Source organism: Carcharhinus amblyrhynchos, chromosome 2 (genome assembly GCF_965287045.1).
Source record: "Carcharhinus amblyrhynchos chromosome 2, sCarAmb.v2.hapA, whole genome shotgun sequence".
Classification (NCBI taxonomy): domain Eukaryota; kingdom Metazoa; phylum Chordata; class Chondrichthyes; order Carcharhiniformes; family Carcharhinidae; genus Carcharhinus; species Carcharhinus amblyrhynchos.
The window spans coordinates 130,134,939-130,150,960 of NC_137325.1; the positions used below are offsets into that span (position 1 = coordinate 130,134,939).

The 16,022-nt window shown below is 44.8% G+C and overlaps 1 protein-coding gene across 1 annotated transcript in view; it reads left to right on the forward strand.

The window, feature by feature from the left end:
- Positions 1–16,022, forward strand: part of ptprn2 (protein tyrosine phosphatase receptor type N2) — an 891,364-nt gene that overhangs the window by 317,531 nt on the left and 557,811 nt on the right. Inside the window, exons 7-10 of the mRNA XM_080212823.1 lie at positions 302–514; positions 3,960–4,000; positions 9,630–9,988; positions 15,546–15,632. Of these exons, the coding sequence (XP_080068949.1) occupies positions 302–514; positions 3,960–4,000; positions 9,630–9,988; positions 15,546–15,632 (700 nt within the window). The remainder of the gene's footprint in view (positions 1–301; positions 515–3,959; positions 4,001–9,629; positions 9,989–15,545; positions 15,633–16,022) is intronic.

The window sequence follows — 16,022 nt, forward strand, 5'->3', positions numbered from 1 at the left end:
TTGGCCATGCTAAATTGCCCCTTAATGGGGATTAGCTAGGGTAAATACATAGGGTTATGGGGATAGGGCATGGATGGGATTGTTGTCAGTGCAGGCTCAATGGGCCAAATGGCCTCCTTCTGAACTGTGATCCTATGATTATTAAAGTTAACGTTTGTTTATTAGTGTCACAAGTAGGCCTACATTAACACTGAAATGGAAGTCTCTGTGAAAATCCCTGCGCAGCCACACTTTGGCACTTGTTTTTGGGCTGTATTTGGGTATTAGAATGCTCCTAACCTGTATTCTGGTTTCTTATCAGAAAATTTCATTCAGTCTGTGGTACAGCAGCTGGGGACACAACATGTGAATGTGGATGGCCTGACTTCCAAACAGCTGGATGAATTGTCGGATGTCATAGCTGATGTCCTGCAAATTGTAGATGATGACACAACCGGTGATGGAAGCAAAGGCGAACAAGACTTTCAACAGAAGGAAGAAGAGGAAGCAAAAAGGCGGGATGAGCTCATTCTGGGTAAGAAAGACTCACTTTAGAGCATTGTTTGGGGGGGGGGGGGGGCGGGGGGAGCGATTCTCCAAAAAAATTCTAAATGTTGGATTTGCATGAAAACTGGAGTAAATCATGCTGGTTTTTTTCAGCAGGAGTTTCAAAGTGAATCTCCCGCACTCTACGCACTGCAGGGTGACTCGGTATGAAAATAAGTGGGGCCTGTTCCCACTGGAGAGGCTGACAGCATAGCGCTGAGCAGGCCACTTCATGTGCGTCAATCTATTAGTGTTGAGATCGGCAATGCACAATGTCCCCTGTCTGCTGGCCTCTCGATTGCTTGCCAGCTTGATCGCTGGGCCTTGCGATCTGTGCATCGCCAACCCTTGGCTACCACTCCCCCCACACCCCGATCGCAGGCCCCCAAACATGCCTGGGCCAGCCTCAACCTCCTCCGCCCCCAATTCCCTAGTCCACCTCGATGACCACCCCCCCCCCCCCCCCCCCCCCCCCACCCCCAATACAGCGCCGATCTCTCAATTCTCCCCGGCAGCCCTGAACCCCCCCCACCTCTGCAGTCTCTGACCTCCTTCCCTGACCACCGCACCGCGCCCCCCCCCCCCCCATCCCCCACCCCCACCCCGATGTCCAGCCCCGATCGCTGGCCTCCTTCCCTCAGTCACTCAGCCCAAATGCAGAGTGGCAGCAGGACCCTCCACCCCTACCGATCGCCCCATTAGGCCAGCCCTCTTTGCACTGCCCAATGCCTGGTGGGCAGTGCCAAGGTGCCCACTTGGGAATTGGCTCTTTGCCCCTTGGGCAGTGCCGGGGGCCCAGGCTGGTGCTGCCAATGTGCCAATGCCCAGGGGGCACCGTACCGGTATCCGATCCGAGCATCTTCACTCCTAGTGCGGGGAAGATGCTTGCAGGCCCGGAGATTTCAGTCCCGGGCCCGCTAATTATATTAAAAACAGATGTAATTGCTTATTTGAATAATTTAGTCAGAAATCAGCCTGGAGCTGACGGCACCGGAATCCGGTGCTGGGAGACACGCTCAGGCCCGGACGCCCAGCGCAAATGGTGTGTAACGGAATAGGACAAATGTCCTCTTTTTCTTTCCCGTGCCACCTACATGACAAAAAATATTATTGTTACATTACTAATTGTGTGCAAGTGTACGGAAATGTTAGTGGAGGCTTCTTATTGATCATTGCTGCCGGCCATCCCTCCAGACACAAAGCAGATCAGGACATCAACACCCGATGCAGTACATGACCAGAATTTGTTTGGCCTCTGCAATTTGGCTTTGTAGAAGATACTGAATTGAGGCCTTTCTTTGCTCTGACTCGGCAAATGGTGGTGCATTGCATGGAATATTAAAGAGTAGCTGTTAGTCACAAGTCTCCTTCTGACACCACTCTGCAACACTCTGATCAACAACATAAAAAACAGCTTTGGTTGGGAATTTATCTCATCCAGGACTAGATGACCCACTTATAGTAATCCAGCTGAAGCACCAGGCAAATCAGCTAGTGAAGAATGACAAAGAATTTGCATTCAGATAGCACCTTTATTGTTGCTTAACAAAAGTGTGTGTTTTTTTACATTGAGCCAGAGAAGGAGACAGAAGCACAGGTGACAAAAGTAAGATCAAAGAGCATCTTAAGGAGAAAGAGGGAAAAAGTAGGAGAGTTGTTTTCTAAAGTTTAGGAACAATTGGCAGCTGAAGACACTTTGGTGAAGTGATTAAAATCGGGGACATTTGAGAAGTCAGAATTGGAGGGGTGCATAAACTGCAAAGGATTATACGGCTGGATGAGGCTGCAGAGACAGGCGAAGATAACAACATTCCCACATGCCTACATACAAAGTGAATACTGCTTCTTTAACCTTCCGTGTATGACACTTAGCTTCAGGTACAATCAAGGTGACCTTTGTACAATGCATCCATGCAATCAGTCTGGTCACTTCTGGATCTGGAATGTTTGGTATTAGCAGCTGAGATGATGTGGGATGTTAAATCAGAAGAATATTAATGACACCATTATGGGAGCCTCAGCATTGAGTGAAGATGTGCATTGAACTGGGTCACTGAACTGATGGGAGTCAAGCTCTCCCAGGGAAAATGGTGCAAAATAGAATTGCACAAATGTTTCATTTCATCCTCATTTTCGTGACAATCATGCTTTTACCGAGCTTTTGCTGCCTGATTCCCACAAAACCCTCCAAATTCCAGGAAATGCAACCTGAGACTTGATTAATCTCTCTTTGTAATGTAATCATTGGCATTCTGGCATCATTCTGGTAAACCTACATCACTCTCCCTCTGAGGCTAACGTTCCCAGTGACGCTAAAGGAACAGAAATTCTACTAATACTAATGGGAACAAGAAGTTTTTTATGGGGTCATTGCAGCATGTATATTTAAGGAAGTTCTTGGTATAATTAAAAAGGAACAGGTTGTGTATTGCTCTTAAGAGGAAAGCATGTGCCAGTTGATGCTTTACATAAGATTGCAGGATATTATAAAGCTCAGGAAGCTTGGTTGCATTGCTTTTATGGATTTTTAAAAAAATATAAGGCCTGCACCCATCATGACATTGGAAGGCAAAGAAATGCATTGCTGAATCTTGGATCACACCTAGCTCTAAGATCCCCCTCAAAGTAAATGGGAGACTTTCTTCAATTCATCTCTGCTCTTGTGGATTTCTTAGTAACATGGTCCGAAATCATTTGTGATGAGCTTCTGTTGGAGTCACTGACGCTCCTTTGAATAAGTTAAAATGGGTGACCTTCCTCCTGACCCCAGTTACCCTAACAAGCTCAAGGGCAGAAGTTAGTTGCTGATATGTTAACATGGGTGGCACAGTCCAGCAGAGTCCCTGTATGTGGCCAACTTGCCCAGGATGGGATAAGAACAAAGAAAATTACAGCACAGGAACTGGCCCTTCAGCCCTCCAAACCTGCACTGACCATGCTGCCTGACTTAACTAAAACCCCCTACTCTTCCAGGGACCATATCCCTCTATTGTCATCTTATTCATGTACTTGTCAAGATGCCCCTTAAAAGTCACCACCGTATCTGCTTCCTCTACCTCCCCCGGCAACGAGTTCCAGGCACCCATCATTCCCTGTGTAAAATATCTGCCTTGTACATCTCTTTTAAAACTTGCCCCTCACACCTTGAACCTAGCCCACTAGGTTCCACCCTGGGAAAAAGGGTGACTCATCTGATGAAGATACAGCGCTCCAAAAGCTCGTGATTCCAAATAAACCTGTTGGACTTTAACCTCATGTTGTGAGATTTCTTATTATACCAGGTGTGACCAATAAGCCATGGTGATGGGTGTGTGGGAGGGGTGGTAGAGGAGGATATGCTGTTGCACAGAAATATTTGGAACATATCTTTTTTTAATGATTTACCTGTTACAAGTGAAACATTCTAAAACTAATGTCCTCCTTCATGTTGACAGAAAAACAAGATGATGAAGTAGATGGAAAGTTCCCTGAAAAGGTTTGTTGATTATTTATCTGTTTTGTAAAGCTGTTCCAGAGGGTCAGTGATCTGTTTCTGACAGTAGTTACCAAAAACTCTTGCAATGGTCACATGTTAGATTACCATGGAATGAATGATGTGAGTGCAAGGGTTAAAGCACATTACACCGAATTATCTTGTAATCCCAAATATCAGCAAAGGAAAGGGTTTGTTCCCATACTTAATTCTTTCTAATTGTTGGTCAAAGAAAACCTCGCAGAAAATGTTCAAGCCTATTTGGGAGGGGACAGAGTGGGGTGGGGGGGGGATAATGCATCAGACAACCTAGCTGTCCTTAGGCCTATTGAGGCCTTTAAATGGCCAATTAGTCGCCACTGAAGGGCCTCATTAATCCTTTGCCACAACTTTCCATTTGGTTCAAATGAACAGCCCTCACTGCATGGCTGGGTGTATTGGAAAAACTGGGATTGTTTCCCCAAGAGAAGGCTGAGGAAAATTTAGGGTTCTTAACTTTTTTTTTGTAATAGCCTTGCCAGATTTTCATATACCGGGAAATAAGCTTGTGTGTGTGAGCATGGTTTAATTAAACTGCAGACAGACTGCAAATGTCAAAACATCTGATATAGGAGGCATGAGGGAAAGTGGTTGAAATGGGAATGAATAAGGGACCCAGGGAAGCAGCCTGACCAGGAATTTGCATTTGGCAGAGAAGAGAAGGACGAAAGGACCAAAGGCAACATGAGGAAGTGCTTCTTTACACAATGGGTGATTATGACCCGGAACACACTACCTGCGACGATGATACAGGCAGATTCTGTCATGGCTTTCAAAAGATAAGCACTTGAAGGAAAAGAAAATTACAGGACCACAGGGGAAAGGACTAGCTGGATTGCTCTTACAAAGAGCAAGAAATGGCTTGACAGGCTGTTGGCTTCCTCCCCTTCTATGATCCTATGAATTAGGAGATTTTAGTTTGCCATGCCTTTTCTCCAACTATTCATAGAACATATAGAACATAGAACATTACAGCGCAGAACAGGCCCTTCGGCCCACGATGTTGCGCCGACCAGTTACAAAAACAATGACCCACTAGCCTATACCAATCCCTTTTCATCCATAAACCTATCCAGAGATCTCTTAAACGCCCCCAAACTAGACGCATTTACAACTGCAGCAGGCAGGGCATTCCAATCCCTCACCACCCGCTGGGTAAAGAACCTACCCCTGACATCCGTCCTGTAGCTACCCCCCCTTAATTTAAAGCCATGCCCCCTCGTGCTAGCTTTCTCCATCCGAGGAAAAAGGCTATCACTATCCACCCTATCTAAACCTCTAATCATCTTATATGTTTCAATAAGATCCCCTCTTAGCCGCCTTCTTTCCAACGAAAACAACCCTAAATCCCTCAGTCTCTCCTCATAGGACCTCCCCACCATACCAGGCAACATCCTAGTAAACCTCCTCTGCACCCTCTCCAACGCCTCCACATCCTTCTTGTAATGCGGGGACCAGAACTGCACACAGTACTCCAAGTGCGGCCGCACTAGAGTAGTGTACAGTTGCAACATTACACTGCGACTCCTAAATTCAATCCCCCTACCAATAAACGCCAAGACACCGTATGCCTTCTTAACAACCTTATCTACTTGATTCCCAACTTTCAGGGATCTATGTACACACACACCTAGATCCCTCTGTTCATCCACACTATTCAAAGTCCTCCCGTTAGCCCTATACTCGACACATCTGTTGCTCCTACCAAAGTGAATTACCTCACACTTCTCCGCATTAAATTCCATCCGCCACCTCTCGGCCCAGCTCTGCAACCTATCTAAGTCTCCCTGCAGACTATGACACCCTTCCTCACAATCTACCACACCTCCAACTTTGGTGTCATCAGCAAATTTACTAATCCACCCAACTATACCCTCATCCAGATCATTAATAAAAACTACAAACAACAGTGGCCCCAAAACAGATCCCTGAGGCACACCACTCGTAACTGTACTCCATGATGAATATTTACCATCCACCACCACCCTCTGTCTCCTATCTGATAGCCAATTCCTGATCCAACTTCCTAGATTACCCACAATCCCATACATCTGCATTTTCTGAAGAAGCCTACCATGGTGAACCTTATCGAACGCCTTACTAAAATCCATGTATACCACGTCAACTGCCTTGCCCCCATCCACCTCTTTGGTCACCTTCTCAAAAAACTCAATAAGGTTAGTAAGGCACGACCTACCCGCTACAAAACCATGCTGACTATTTCTAATCAATTCATTACACTCCAAATAACTATAAATCCTATCCCTAATAATTTTTTCTAAAACCTTGCCCACAACAGAAGTAAGACTCACCGGTCTATAATTCCCGGCAAAGTCTCTGTTCCCCTTCTTAAACAATGGGACAACATTCGCTATCCTCCAATCCTCCGGGACTACACCAGAGACCAATGACGACCTGAAGATCTGAGCCAGAGGCTCTGCAATCACCTCTCTAGCCTCCCAGAGAATCCTAGGGTAGATCCCATCCGGACCAGGGGACTTATCTATTTTCAGCCCCTCAAGAATTTCCAGCACATCCCCTTTATCAACCGTAATACTGTCTATTTTACACCCCTGCAACCCAATGTCCTCCTCAGCTATATTCATGTCCCCCTGCGTGAACACCGAAGAGAAATATTGGTTCAATACTTCTCCAATCTCCTCCGGTTCCACACACAACTTCCCCCTGCTGTCTGTAACTGGCCCTAATCTTGCCCTGACCAACCTTCTGTTCTTGACATACCTATAGAACGCCTTAGGATTCTCCTTAATCCTATCAGCCAAAGTCTTCTCATGTCCTCTTTTAGCCCTTCTCAACTCACTCTTCAACTCCCTCCTAGCCAATCTAAAGCTTTCTAGTGCACTATCTGAGCCCTCCAATCTCATCCGAACATAAGCCTCCTTTTTCTTTTTAACCATCGACTCAACTCTTTTAGTGCACTTAAATGTTTTATAAAGCATTTAGACAGTTACATAAAGCGTTTAGACAGTTACTTGGGTAAGATAGAGGGATATGGGCCAAATGTAGGCAATTGGGATCAGTTTAGGGATTTAAAAAAAAGGGGCGGCATGGACAAGTTGGACCGAAGGGCCTGTTTCCATGCTGTAAACCTCCATGACTCTATGACTCCATTTATAAAATCCTTTTCTGTCCTTTGCTTGCCAGTCCTGTTTATTCACTTTCTAATCTCCAATTTTTGCTTTTCTGCATTTTCTATCCTCAGCTTAAATCCTCTTCTTTATTTTGGTTCATCAAATGCTTGTTTTCAAGTATTATTTAAATTGTCATTATGAAGCCACATTCATCTATAAAGAATTCCAATTTTTGCTCTATTTCTTGTGTACTGGCTAACCCCTAGCAGTAATATGGGCGTAACTGTACCACGTGGACAGTGTGGTTCAAGAAGGCAGCTCAGCTCACTTTCTCAAAGGAATTAGCAATAGATATTAGATGTTGGCTTTGCCCATAATGCTTAGACCTACAAATAAAATTGTAAAAATCAGCTGCAGTTTGATTGTTTCTCTTGTTTCCACACTGGCTTATTTGCTAAATTTTCTTTCCAGCTTGGGCTAGTTATTTTGCAATCATATTGTCACCAGCCTTTTCCCAGTCAAGTACAATGGGCTAAATATTCCAGCCACTGGATTGTCAGAGACAGTTGCTGGAATTTTACCTGCATGCCCGCCTGTGACTTGTAAGATCCCTCTCAAGGCCAACAGAGAATTCCGTTCTGCGAGCCTCCCCAATTCCAATTCTGGGGCAGGCGGGACAGTAAAATTCCAGACATAGTGTAGGTGCACGTGGGGACTCGTTGTGAAAGTCCTGACTTGTGAATCTATTTGGGAATTGATCAGGAAGCTTCAACGCATGGTGAGCAAATCCCTTGCTCCCCGGGACCCTCTGTGAATGACTCTGATTCTGAGCTATAGTCGGAGATTTTGAACAGTTCTGTTGAATTTAGCTGAATAGTGACCCAGGAAATGCGAGGCAGATTAAAACAGGGCTGAACGCCTGGGCACCGATACAACTGACCCGCTAATAATACATTCAGACCCCCAACTATCCCACCACCCCTGATAAGACCCGGTTACCCCCCAACCCAACTCTCACTGAACACCCAATTACCTCCGCTCTGACCCGGTTCTCCCCCAAACCACCCCTTCCAACCAATTTGACTGGCATCCATCCTCCTGAGCTGACTATCATAGAATTATAGAATCCCTACAGTGCAGAGGGAGGCCAGTCAGCCCATCGAGTCTGCACCGACAACAAACCCACTCATGTCCTATCGCCGTAACCCTGCTTATTTACCCTGTTAATCCCCTGACACAAGGGGCAATTTAGCATGACCAATGCACCTAACCCACACACCTTTGGACTGTGGGAGGAAACTGGAGCACCCAGAGGAAACCCACGCAGACACAGGAGAACGTGCAAACTCCACACAGACAGTGACCTGAGGCTGGAATTGAACCCAGGTCGCTGGTGCTGTGTGACAGCAGTGCTAACCACTGTGCCATTGTGCCACCAGATCACCTGATCCGACTCAACTACTTCCCCCCCCCCCCACCACCTGTCTACCCACATGTCTCAACTACCTCCTGAAGAGACCTGACTAATCCCCAAACACTTGATTAGCCCCCGCTGACCTGACCTGATGACCTTCCCAAGCCGACTACCCCCCAGATCAGAGCGGACAATGCCCATATCTGATTACATTCCAACCACCTGATTACACCCCACTCCCTCCACCGATTTGACTACCCATAACCACCTAACGAGTCCCCCAACCACTCTTTCAACCAACCCGACCCAACTACCCACCCTCCCCTGACCCGATTATCCCTCCTATCCTGACTACCACATTCCGACTACCCTCTCAACCAGCTGACTGATTCCCCCAACCTGACCTGACTACCCGCAACTGCCTGACTACCCCACCAACCCAGTTCCCCCCAATTGCCCTTCTGACCAGCTGACTGATTCCTTGAGTTGACTCAACACCTGACCACCCCCTGACCTGACTACCACCCTGCTCCTGCCCGTATAGTGGAAGGGTGGTATTATATTCTGCCCAGAGTATGCACCACTCCTACCTCTTTCAATTTTCAGGTTTGACAATGCAGCTGGTTCCAATACGTAAAGAAAATGGTAATGAGAATGATGGATCCTTCACTATTGGGGTATATTGTGTAGGTGCTCCCTTTATTATTATACTTCATCACTATTAAGATGAGAGTGCGAAAAAGTTTTCCATTATATTGATGAATTGATTTTATAATGCAGTCTACATGGTAAATCAAGTTACCCAGCAACAGTTCCCAGCTCAAAATTTAGCTTCTTGAACGCACGAATAAATAGATCGGGAACCAGTAACTTAAGCACCACACTGCCTTCTAATCCCCACAGTTTGTAACGAAGTGGGGTGTTCAAATTGACCACATGCAGCGACTGATAACTTTGAGGATGTTTCACTTCCGGCACGGTGCTGTAGAATTTTAAGTGGATGCTGTTTTGAATTGAATAAGAGTGGATAATGGAATTCAAAATGCCCTGTATGGTTTAACAGTGGGTTGATTTATCCTTCTTGCAGAGTCAGCCTTTCAAACCAGGGGATGAGAGCGATGAGGTCAAAAAAAGCCTCGCTGACATTCTGGACATTGACTCCTTATACATCACCCCTCACAAAAGCCCCGTCAAAACATTTGGCCCCTCGACCAGAGGGAACGTGGGGATCGAAAATGTAAAAAGCAACACGATCACCAGAGAAGTGAGCAAGACCAGGAAGTCTGAAGGTGGCATGCTTGGCTCCGAAGAAGCACCAAGTCGATGGGTTGGTGGGAGTCTGATGTACAAGGAACCTCAGAAGAAGAACTCTCAGATGGGAGATCAGCAACTGGATGTAGTGTTGTCCAAAACTAATCTGTACGGCTATATTGTGACCCAGCAAAAGTAAGTATCATCTCCTTAACATACAAACATAACAAAAATGTGAATAAATTTTGATTTGATTTATTATTGTCACATATATTGGGATACAGTGAAAAGTATTGCTCCTTGCGCACTACACAGACAAAACGTACCGTTCATAGAGTACATAGGGGAGAAGGAAAGGAGAACATGCAGAATATAGTATTACAGTCACAGCTAGACTATAGAGAAGAATCAGCTCAAAATATGGTAAGTCCATTCAAAAGTCAGACGGCAGCAGGGGAGAAGCGATTTGGTTTGATTTGAGTTGATATGATTTATTAATAGCACAGTACAGGCCTTTCAGCCCTCGATGTTGTGCTGAGCTATGTCCGAAACCAAGATCAAGCTATCCCACCCCCTATCATTTGAATGGTCTCCATGTGCCTATCCAGTAACTGCTTGAAAGTTCCTAAAGTGTCCGACTCCACTATCACAGCAGGCAGTCTATTCCACACCTCAACCACTCTCTGAGTGAAGAATCTACCTCGGACATCCCTCCTGTATCTCACACCATGAACCTTATAGTTATGACCCCTTGTAACAGCTACATCCACCCAAGGAAATAGTCTCTGAACGTCCACTCTATCTATCCCCCTCATCATCTTATAAACTTCTAGTAAGTTGCCTCTTATCCTCCTTCACTCTAAAGAGAAAAGCCCCAGCTCCCTCAACTTTTCCTCATAAGGCCTACCCTCCAAACCAGACAGCATCCTGGTAAATCTTCTCTGCACTCTCTCCAATGCTTCCACATCCTCCTTATAGTGAGGTGACCAGAACGGCACACAATATTCCAAATGTGGTCTCACCAAGGTCCTGTATAGTTGCAGCATAACCTCACCACTCTTAAACTCAAACCCCCTATTAATAAACGCTAACACATTGTAAGCCTTCTTCACCGTGCTATCCACTTGAGTGGCAACCTTCAGAGATCTGTGGATATGAACCCCAAGATCTCTCTGTTCCTCCACATTCCTGAGAATCCTGCTGTTGACCCTGTAACCCGCATTCAGGTTTGTTCTACCAAAATGAATCACCTCGCACTTATCAGGGTTAAACTCCATCTGCCACTTTTCTGCCCAGCTGTGCATCCTATCAATGTCTCTTTGCAGCCTACAAGAGCCCTCTACCTCATCCACTACTCCACCAATCTTGGTGTCATCAGCAAATTTACTAACCCACCCTTCAGGCCCCTCTTCAGGACCCAGCACTGATCCCTGTGGTACACCACTGGTAACTGGCCTCCAGTCTGAAAATTTTCCCTCCACCACCACCCTCTGTCTTCTATGAGATAGCCATTTACTTATCCAATCAGCCAAATTTCCTTCTATCCCACATCTCCTCACCTTCTTCATGAGCCGACCATGGGGAAACCTTATCAAACGCCTTATTAAAATCCATGTATACGATATCAACTGCTCTACCTTCATCTACACACTTAGTTACCTCCTCAAAGAATTCAGTCAAATTTGTGAGGCAAGGCTTACCCCTCACGAATCTGTGCTGACTATCCCGGATTAAGCTGCAACTTTCCAAATGGTCATAAATCCTATCCCTCAGGACCTTTTTCAATTAACTTACAGACCACCGAAGTAAGACTAACTGGCCTATAATTACCAGGGTCGTTCCTATTTCCTTTCTTGAAGAGAGGAGCAACATTCGCCACTCTCCAGTCCTCTGGCACAATCCCCAGTGAGCACCCAGAGTGGACAGTGAGGACCCAAAGATCAAAGCTAAAGCCTCCGCAATCTCATCCCTTGCCTCCCAAAGTACCCTAGGATGTATCCCTCTGGCCCAGGGGACTTATCAACCCTCAGGTTTTTCAAAATTGTTAATACATCTTCCCTCAGAACATCTACCTCCTCCATCCTATCAGTCTGTATCACACTCTCATCCTCAAAAACATGTCCCCACTCCTTAGTGAACACTAAAGAAAAGTACTCATTCAACGCCTCACCTATCTCTTCTGACTCCATGCACAAATTCCACTACTATCCTTGACCGGCCCTAACCTCACTCTGGTCATTCTTTTATTTCTCACATAAGAGTAAAAAGCCTTGGGGTTTTCCTTGATCCAACCCACCAAGGACTTCTCATGCCCCCTCCTAGTTCTCCTAAGCCCTTTTTTTTAAACTCATTCCTTGCTATCTTGTAACCCTCAAGCGACCCAACTGAACCTTGCTTTGTCATCCTTGCATACACTTCCTTTTTCCTCTTGACAAGACATTCAACCTCCTTTATGAACCATGGTTCCCTCACTTGGCCATTTCCTCCCTGCCTGACCTATCAAGGACATGCAGTATTTGTTTCTTGAACAAGCTTCACTTTTCATTTATGCCTTTATCTGACAGTTTCTGTTCCCATCTTATGCTCCCTAATTCTTGCCTAATCGCATCATAATTACCCCTGCCCCAATTATAAACCATGCCCTGTCATGTGATCTTATCCCCTTCCATTGCAATAATGAAAGACACCAAATTGTGGTCACTATCTCCAAAGTGCTCTCCCACAAACAAATCTCATTACCCAGTACCAAATCCAATATGGCCCCACCTCTTGTCAGCCTATCTACATATTGTGTCAGGAAACCCTCCTGTACAGACTGTACAAAAAGTGCTCCATCCGAACTACTTGACCTATAAAGGTTCCAATCAATATTTGGAAAGTTAAAGCACCAATGATAACTACCCTGTGACCTCTACACCTATCCATAATCTGCTTTGCCAATTCCGCCCCCATATTTCCGGGGGCCACTCCTTTCCTATTTCTAACTTCAGCCCGTATTACCTTAGTCGGCAGATCCCCCTCAAAATGCCTTTCAGCAGCTGTTAAACTATCCTTGATTAACAATGCCACTCCTCCACCTCTTTTACCACCTTTTCTACTCTTACTGAAATTTCAATACCGCAGAACTGCTAACAACCATTCCTGTCCCTGTTCTAACCATGTCTCCGTAATGGCCACAACATCGTAGTCCCAAGTATTATGATACATGAAAAGTATTATTTCTTGTGCATTATACAGCCAAAACATACCATCCATAGAATACATAGGGAAGAAGGAAACATGAGGGTGCAGAACATAGTTTTCAAAGTTTATTTATAGAGGGTTACAGTCATAGTTAGGGTATGGAGAAAGATCAACTTAATATAAGGTAAGTCCATTCAAAAAGTCTGATGGCAGCAGGGAAGAAGCTGTTCTTGACTCGGTTGGTACATGTTTTCAGATCTTGAATAGCATGTATAGCATGCTAGTTCTTCACTTTCTTATTTTTTGCAAAAACCTTCAGATTTCTAAATGACTGAACTTACCTGAAGTGCTTCACCATGTGCGACTTTAGAATCCCTTAATGAGCTGCATACCGCTTTGACAATATTTTCTCATGTCACCACAACTGCACTTTGTGTGCTTTTTTAACGGACGGGCTCTTTGCATGACTTAGGCTTGTAGTGTACTGTAATTCCTGAGGTTGAAAAACTGCCCAGGAGAATTATGGAGTAGTGGTTATGTGATGCCAAGGGGCTGGATTTTCAAAGCCTAGCTGAGGGCAAAGTCAGGTGTGGGTATTCTTTGAAAATAGTGCTCTTGGCTGTGTCAGCCCTCTGACACATCCATGACATGCTGCAATTTTTAAAAGGAGGCAGTGGGGGCGAGTCAGAAACTTGAATGCCTCCAAGCAATTGGTTGTTAAGAGCTTATTAAAGGGCTAGCGAGAGGCAGATGTGAGTTCCTATGAAAGAATGGTCACAATAGGAGTTAGTACAATAAGTTCCATTCCAACACTGTGAGAACAGCATAGTAAGTAAGCCGAAAAGTAACAATTATTGAAAGATCGTTACTTCAAAGCATTAAAATGTAAGTTTTTTTTTATTCGTGGGACATGGGCTTCGCTGGCTGGCCAGCATTTATTGTCCATCCCTCGTAGCCCGAGGGCAGTTGAGAGTCAACTACATTGCTGTGGCTCTGGAGTCACATGTAGGCCAGGCCAGGTAAGGACAGCAGATTTCCTTGCCTAAAGGACATTCGTGAATCAGATGGGATTTTCCGACAATCAACAATGGCCAGATTTCTTTTCATTGAGTTCAAATTCCACAATCTGCCATGGCAGGATTCGAACCCAGGTCCCCAGAACATTAGCTGAGTTTCTGGATTAATAATCTAGCGATAATACTGCCATCGGCACCCCCAAACTAGGTGCAAACGGACTTTTACCGTGCAGTAATTTCTTAGGCAAAGCCACTTTGTCTGTCAATTTGTACACTAATTTTCTTTATTTTACAGATTGCTAACAATAACTAATAACATTTAGCCTTGGAAACTTCACAGTTGCATTTCTCAGATACACTCAGTAGCAGCAGTGTGTACTATCTACAAGATGTACTGCAGCAATTCACCAAAGATTGTTAGACAGCACCTTGCAAATCCATGACCACTTCCATCTAGAAGGACAAGGGCAGCAGATACATGGGAACACCACCACCTGCAAGTTCCCTTCCAAATCACTCACCATCCTGACTTGGAAATATATTGGCATTCCTTCGCATTCGCTGGTCAAAATCCTAGAATTCCCTCCCTAACGGCATTGTGGGTCAGCCCACATATGTGGACTGCAGTGATTCAAGAAGGCAGCTCACCACTACCTTCTCAAGAACAACTTGGGATGGGCAATAAATGCTAGCTAGCCAGCAACGCCCGTGCCCCACAAATCAATAAAAAAAACTTAGTGATGCTAAAATGGATATTTTAAAACGTAACTGAATATATTAATACAGCATTTAAAAGACATGGAATGTGGTATTCATATTTTTGGTCTGGATGAGAGTTAGCCACACTGCCACTTAGGGGATATCTTAAGTTTGTGATGTGTTGTGCAAGATTGCATTGTACTTGCTAGCGAAGGGCTCCACTCCATTTTTCTATCAGGCTTGTGATAGCAAGTGATAATGGAACGATTAACCTGTGAAAATTTGAAAATCTCAAACCTTACTTTCCCTGCCGAAATAGTTCAGCCTTATAAACATCTAGAACAAACCTGATATAAATTAATTTATATGGGGACAGTCATAACAGATTGAGGGCAGGTATTAGAAGAGGGGCTGCTTTTAAAATAATAAAATATTGAGGTAAAACAACAGAATAAATAAGAGCACAGACCTTTTGCAAAATCTCTGTTTATTGAAATAACATTTCAAATGGGGCAAGGTCCTACAAATGTCATTAAAACGCAATTACTGGTAAGCCCAACTGCAAAGGTTTTTAGTTTTTAATAAACTGGGACTGACTGCTGATGTATTGTACCTCTTATGACTATTCCACTTACACCTAATTGTTTGATTGGTGGCGAATTTGGGTTATTCATCATACCTTATGTGCCACCTGATCCCAATTCCCTTGCCATTAGCAGTGCAGTGTGACAGGAATATAATGTGTTGCTGCTTGCAGTCTCTCCTGGTCAAAGGTGACGGCCCAGTTGGGACCTTTAGCTTAGCAGCTATTAATGAACTCTATTACTGATGCTGCATTTCTTCCATCTCAACAGCCCCCTGAGTGTAGAGAAAGGCCTGGAATTAATGGAAGATTTGGCACATATTCTGAAGCTGCAGATCAGTGTCTTCGAAGATGTCAGGTACGTACTCTTTCTCTTACATCATTGGGGAGGGTTGTGTGCACTATGAACGCTTCTGCCGGATATCTGAGCGATGTGAGCGCGGAGGCGGTATAAAGAAGACTTAGCTTCAAAGGCAGCTGGAGTCAACCTGAAATGATACACGTTTGGCCCATAAAGATTTTTTCACCTAATAGGTTGCCTCTCTGACATATTTCCTATTTCTCAATTCACCTTCCTCATTTTGTTCTACCTGCGAACTCAGTCTCCTCTGTGGCCTTGGCCAATTAAAATTCTGTATAACTCACATTTGAAATAATTCCACTGTGTCAGTTTGTCTTGTTGCTTGATAATTCCACCCCCCACCCCAAGGAGCAAAAGGCACTTTTCTGAATTTGCTCGTGACTCCCT